Raw genomic sequence first — 7120 nt, forward strand, 5'->3', positions numbered from 1 at the left:
TCTTTAATCCCCTAACTCAATTCATTCCACTTAATTACTGCCTATAAGGGCTAAACCCATCAAGTCAGGCTTAGCACAAACCCCATTAGAGTTGTTAGCGGTCATTACTTAACACCATTCTTTGAAAGGGAGAGGGGAAAGCTGAGGGAGAACGTCTTGCACTCCATTCCTGAAATGTTGCCCTATGGACAGCGGGGAAAGGGTTCAGACTGTAGGACAGAGGACTACAGCACACGTTAGGCAGAGTACACATGTTTCTAGAAGAATGTTACATTTATGTGTGGGGATTCACAGAAAGTTTGAAAAGAAAGGCCTTGGAAGTCACTGAGTGAAAGCTTCTTTTTTGACAAGATGACATAAACGACCCATCACAAGTCCAGTTGATAGATGCTCAACTTAGAACTCGGTGTCCTGAAACCTGACGGAGCATTTTTTTTTTTTCAACATAGATACTTAAAAAAAAAAAAAGATTATTTATTTATTTGACAGAGATCACAAGTAGACAGAGAGGGAAGCAGAGAGAGAGAGGGGGGAAAGCAGGCTCCCCACTGAGCAGAGAGCCTGATGTGGGGCTTGATCCCAGGACTCTGGGACCATGACCCCAACTGAAGGCAGAGGCTTTAACTCACTGAGCCACCCAGGTGCCCCCTCACCAAGCATTTTTTCCATTAGGTCAGGTTACCATATTCCATACTGAGTTCAGTTTTCAGATAAATGATTTTCACAGTGAAAATTAATTTATTGGGGGGGGGGTAGGAGGGAAGGATGGCTTTTATGGAAAATTTCCCATGCAGAATGATTAAATAAGAACCTGTGTCAAATTAATTTCCAACATTTGACTGCAAATCTCCACCTAAGATCACAGAATAAAAAGTTCTCAAACAAAGAGCCATCTTTGTCATTGACACTGTGCATTATTCAGGTTTCTTTCTATCTCCAACACCTACTTTTAACTTGACCATTTCATCTTTACCCTCTAACCCTTTCATTCCTGAACACAAGCCAAACTCTGGAAAGGAGTTTGATGATGAGAATAAAATCAAAATGATGACTTAAATGGAGATTTGGGGGATTTTCTGTGGATAATTGTCCCACCTTACCACAGAAAACATGAATTTCATTTAGAATACAAAGTAATTCTCCCAGCAAGTGTGAGATGGAAGAGATCAGTCCTGGGTACTGGGAGTATATTCATCCCTTGGAAAATTCTTGCCCACAGAATGCATGAGGCTAGGATGAAATATATTAGGAGCATATTAAATTTTATTTGAACACGGGTGAGAGGGGGGAAAAAAAGGAAAGAAAAATGAAGCAGGGTGAAAAATCAGGTGATTGAGAGAAAGAGAGAAAAGACAAGACAGAGAAACTTGTTAATTACAGGACTTTCTGAACAAGATATTTTTTTCCTTTCACAAGATAGAAGCTATTGAATAATTCATGCCAAGCGTGGAAAGGCTGCCTTTTCCCTGGGTGATGTATAACTGAGCACGAGAGAGCTTCGTGTGGGTTCACCACATCAGGCACCACTCTTGCTTCTTGAGCTCAGCTTCTGCTTCTGCAGCCAAGCATCTCTGCTTCTGCTCCCTGCCTGCCTGCCCTTCTGGGCTTGCAGCCTGCCACTTGACTTTCCCCAGCCCTGCTGCCAGCTGAGAAGTCTCCCTGCAGCTGCTGATTTCTGCCTAGGACCATGTGTGTGGATGCTGCTTGGGAGAAGCCAGCCCTGGCTCCTGGCACTGATCCCAGCTGAGTTTCTCCTGTTGATTTGGGGACCACAGATGCTGCTGTGAGGAGGTATTTCCCGGCATCCCTGCCTCTGCCACTGCCAGCTAAGGATCAGCCCCAAAGTAAGGTATGCCCCTCAACCCCTCTCCCCTGGCATTTTCCGCTGCTGGGATATCTCTGCTTTGTCCTGGAAACTAGGGGCTCTATCTGGCAATATTCCCAACTGTGTGCGCGTGTGCATGTGCATGTGTGTGTGTATGTGTGTGTGTGTGTGCATGCATGAGTGTTTGTGGGGAGAAGAGGAGACTCTTGGTATTGCTCTGTCCCGGGCTTGGGCTTCCCTGGTGCCTGCCGAATGCAAAGAGGCCTTTCCCCTGGCACTGGAGACATTTCCGAGGCAGGCACCTGTCATCTGCCACCCCCGTCCTCCTCGAACTCCCTCTCTCCCCCTCCCCCAGCCCATTATTCTGCTTCAGCCTTTTGTGTCGGTGGCAGAGGCTGAAGAGACGTCTCTGCCCTCCCCGCAGGCGGGTGTCAGGATGGGCCACGCTGTGAGAAGCTGATGCTAGCTCGCAAGGTGTGAAGAGTTGGCCAGAATGACCAACTCCTCCTCCACGTCCACCTCCTCCACCACCGGGGGATCGCTGCTGCTGCTCTGCGAGGAAGAGGAGTCGTGGGCGGGCCGGCGCATCCCCGTGTCCCTTCTGTACTCGGGCCTGGCCATCGGGGGCACGCTGGCCAACGGGATGGTCATCTATCTCGTGTCGTCCTTCCGAAAGCTGCAGACCACCAGCAACGCCTTTATTGTGAACGGCTGCGCAGCGGACCTCAGCGTCTGCGCCCTCTGGATGCCGCAGGAGGCGGTGCTCGGGCTCCTGCCCACCGGCTCGGCGGAGCCCCCCGCGGACTGGGACGGCGCCGGCGGCAGCTACCGCCTGCTGCGGGGCGGGCTGCTAGGCCTGGGGCTCACCGTGTCCCTCTTGTCCCACTGCCTAGTGGCCCTGAACCGCTACCTGCTCATCACCCGGGCGCCTGCCACTTACCAGGCGCTGTACCAGCGGCGCCACACGGCCGGTATGCTGGCGCTCTCCTGGGCTCTCGCCCTGGGCCTCGTGCTGCTGCTCCCGCCCTGGGCGCCGCGACCTGGCGCCGCGCCCCCGCGCGTCCACTACCCGGCCCTGCTGGCCGCCGCGGCGCTGCTGGCGCAGACGGCGCTGCTGCTGCACTGCTACCTGGGCATCGTGCGCCGCGTGCGCGTCAGCGTCAAGCGGGTCAGCGTCCTCAACTTCCACCTGCTGCACCAGCTGCCCGGCTGCGCCGCCGCCGCCGCCGCCTTCCCGGGCGCCCCGCACGCGCCGGGCCCCGGGGGTGCGGCGCACCCCGCGCAGGCCCAGCCCCTGCCCCCCTCGTTGCACCCGCGGCGGGCGCAGCGGCGTCTCAGCGGCCTGTCGGTGCTGCTGCTCTGCTGCGTCTTCCTGCTGGCCACGCAGCCGCTGGTGTGGGTGAGCCTGGCCAGCGGCTTCTCGCTGCCCGTGCCCTGGGGCGTGCAGGCGGCCAGCTGGCTCCTGTGCTGCGCGCTGTCCGCGCTCAACCCGCTGCTCTACACGTGGAGGAACGAGGAGTTCCGGCGCTCCGTGCGCTCCGTCCTGCCGGGCGTCGGCGACGCGGCGGCCGCCGCCGCTGCCGCCACGGCCGTGCCCGCGGTGTCCCAGGCGCAGCTGGGCACCCGCGCCGCCGGCCAGCACTGGTGACCCGGCCAGGGCCCGTGGGAAACAGGGATGCCGGCTTCCAGCGTCCTTGGTCGGCATTGCCTCCTGCCCTTGTAAAGTACCCCCTGTCTGAACGAAGACTCCTGCAGGCCAAGCCAGATAAATCGGTGCGAAGATTTCGCCTTTGACCCCAGTGGAATACCTGGGAACCGAGGTCTCTCCCTAAATGGGGTCCCCGAAGTCACTTTGAACAGCCACCTGGTTTTTAGCCTTTGTTTCTGTGTTTTAGAGAAACCCTAAAGTCGAAACACCGGAAACTTCAAGAACTTGCTACCCTGACATTTTAAAAGAACAGGTTAATTTATTTCAGCACTGTTTTTGAAAAGAGCTTTGATAACGTATTACCGTTCCCACTTTCATCGTCTTATAATGTAGACGAAGCGCCTCGAGTGTGCATAAGCCAAAGGAAGTAATATTGATGAAGGAAATAAGATATAAGAAGTATTTAAAAAGTAACTTATCTTTGATGATGCTTCTCTTATGATTTGGCCTTTGTATGAACCCGGAGAATGAAGCCACAGACGTGCATACCAGTAGGAGCTGCCATGAAGACTTCAAGCCCTTTATTCTTAAAAGGGTTTTTATAAAGTCAAATCGTTGCCGAATGAGATAGAATCTTGGCCAGTGAGAAAAGAGAAAACAGATCTATTACTTTACACCTGTTTTTGCACTTCCAAGAGTGAACATTGGCATTAGGCGTTAAAGTGAAAATTTCCCCTTGTGTTGATTGATGGTCTGAGCCAGCCATGGAATTTTGAAAACAAATAAGGAGGTTATCTGTTTTAGGTACCAGTTTCATGTTTTTATAGCATGCACACTTGATGCTACCTTCATTTTGTAATCAGTTTACTTGCCTTATGAGTGTGATTGCAGCTTTGAACACTCTGTACTATAATGGTTGCTAAGGAGAATAAGTCCTTCTGTTTTCTCTTTAACATTTAAAATATCTCAATGCACATGATATAATTAAACACTAATGATACCATGACTGCATAGCTAATCTTAGCTGCTATTGCATGCTCCTAAATGCTAGAACTTACTGGGCATGTGGTATATATTAAAGCAATACCCATTAGACAAGGACATTTTACTTCTTCCAGACACCAGAAGAAGTGACCTTCAATTATTTGAAAAGAGACGCGGAGATACCCTGGCTTACGGTTCTTATCTTGACCCAATTTATGACCCAGTTGGGACTTTATCTTGCAAATGGAACCACAGTCAGGAGGGATCAATAATGGTGGTTTTGGCTCTGCGAGGCAGTCTGTGTTCTCTTAGGGTTTAGACAAGCCACACATTAGAATGCAACATTGTTTTTTAAGTAGTTCTTATATATATTACCTTGACACTTGACATTAATACTGTGTCTGTTGAAGCAGGTGTAACAAACTCAGTTCTATACAGCAAACAGTTCAAATGGGAATCTGTTTTGAAATGTATGATTTGAGGCTTGTCTTCGGTTTACTAAATTTATTTAGAAATGGATGAAACACAAAATCATGTGAGATCACTTTATAAAATTAAAATGGGAAAAAAGTAATTTAAGATAACCATCTATTAGCATTATGACTGCTAACTACATCAGAGCTGGGGCTGAACCTCAATTAACTGTGAGGTTCAGAACAAAAACAGCTTACTTTGTCGCACTCTTGAACATCGTTAAGTTAGGACAGTGGGAACCTGTGTGCATTTGAATAATTATGGGAGTTGCAGGAAACTTAGACATGTTTGTAGTAAAACAAAACAAATATCTTCACTACCAATAATAGGTCAGCAGTCATTTTACTAATATCTCCCCTTTGTGCATGTATCATTTCTCTCTCACTAAGGTTTCATCTATTCCCATTTTCCTTGATTCAAATATTTAACTATGATTCAAATGTTTAATTAAAGTTCAAACAACTATTTCTCTGAGTTTTTTTCTTCTGTCTCTGGTTTTCTTGCCTACCTCCTTGAGAACACTGTAACAGAGGACACCACCAAAGCACCAGTGATGAGAGTCACTTCCTTGTTCCTCCTTTATTTAATTTTATTTTTAGTTTCTCAAGTTATTTCTATCTTATATAATTAAATAGTGTTGTATGCCAGCATTAAAAAGAAATAGGTATTATTTCCTTTCTGTAAGCATAACTGAATTGGGGAATAGGTTACAAAAACAACAGAGCTGAAGATTTTCCTTTGGGTGAGCAGGATTGGGGGGGGGACACTTTCCTAATCTCTACCAAAGAGATCTTCTTTTAATCGGGCCTTTATTTCCGTTTCTCACTGTGGATGATGTCGATGATTTCTCCTGCCAATCCCCAGAGCATTTGCCACACATATAAACTTAGCTTTTCAGGTACCTGGTATCTTGAATGTTTCTGGTTAACACTGGGAACCATCTTAGGCTGGCTCATTGCCATTTGGGAGACCTACTTTAGGTCACATTTACTGGTAATTAACTCTGCAGGCCTGATTCACTTTTAATTTCCAAGTAGCAATGATGTGTCTAAAAATGCCTTACTAGGGCAATAGCTGGAGTGTTGGAGTTATTGCTTTTACAAATTAAGTTAATGGAGATTGTGTTCTTATTTAAATGAAACCACATATTATCCACTCAAGAATAAAACATACTAATTGCTGTTGTGGGCTGCCCTACTTTGCTTTTTCTACTTTATTTTTCCTTTAGGTGTATGCCTCTTCAGACACATAGCACCTGCTGTCCACCCCAGGCCCCTTGGACCTGAATGGCTAAATTCTAGGATGTCACCGAGATTATCACTAGCACTTCTCTCCTTCTACAATGAAGTGTTTTTTCATAAAAAATAATTCTATTGTACAAAGGCATCCACAGATGGTTTTTGTTTTAAACACCACAGGGCTTTAACTCTCTGACCAGACCCCTTGAAAAATTTGCTCACCAAGAGAATGTAGGTCTGCTCTGGCCTTCTGATGACAATCATATAGGTCAAATTCATTGTTCCATGTGTAAACTTTATTCCATTCCCCCAGGCCTCAGACAATGCTTATCTGGTTCTTTCGTAGTCCTAGGAGCTGACTTGACAAAGACATCGTGGCATACATTTAAATTCAAGAACACTGAGAAAAATTATAGATGGTGCTTCCTTTCAGAGGCCTGCTTTTTTTTTTTTTTAAAGATTTTATTTATTTATTTGACAGCGATCACAAGTAGGAAGAAAGGCAGACAGAGAGAGAGGAAGAAGCAGGCTCCCCGCTGAGCAGAGAGCCTAATTCAGGGCTCAATGCAGGGCTCAATCCCAGAACCCTGGGATCACTGAGCCACCCAGGCTCCCCCAGAGGCCTGCCTTTAAAGTTTGTGGGTTGTGGGGCAAGAATGGAGTTCCAGATGGGAATTCTTGGTCTGTAGGAACAAGGTAGGGGTGGGGGGACCCTTTCTTTCTCCCTCTACTCTCCCTTCTCATACCTTTAGGGGGTCTCATGCATATGTGAGCAGCCTCAGCCCACGGTTCAAAGCTCTGCCTGCATCTACCCCTCAAGCTACCCCCTACCCACCTCTAGGATTTCGTGGTGCCCACAGAGGGGGAGAGCATGTCCTGGAGGTGGCCTTGAGACAGGTAGGCAGGAAATTTCTGGGCTCCAGGCACCATACCAGGACTTATGAAGAAGCA

General features: G+C 48.0%; 1 protein-coding gene across 1 annotated transcript; it reads left to right on the top strand.

The window, feature by feature from the left end:
• Nucleotides 1-1410: 1410 nt before the first annotated feature.
• GPR88 (G protein-coupled receptor 88) lies at nt 1411-6115 on the top strand. The gene is made up of 2 exons (XM_059137630.1): nt 1411-1849; nt 2250-6115. Exon 2 carries the CDS (start codon nt 2319-2321, stop codon nt 3471-3473), a length of 1155 nt encoding a protein of 384 aa, XP_058993613.1. The 5' UTR covers nt 1411-1849; nt 2250-2318; the 3' UTR covers nt 3474-6115.
• The last annotated feature ends 1005 nt before the right edge of the window (nt 6116-7120 follow it).

The sequence above is a fragment of the Mustela lutreola genome, chromosome 10, assembly GCF_030435805.1.
Source record: "Mustela lutreola isolate mMusLut2 chromosome 10, mMusLut2.pri, whole genome shotgun sequence".
NCBI classification, from domain to species: domain Eukaryota; kingdom Metazoa; phylum Chordata; class Mammalia; order Carnivora; family Mustelidae; genus Mustela; species Mustela lutreola.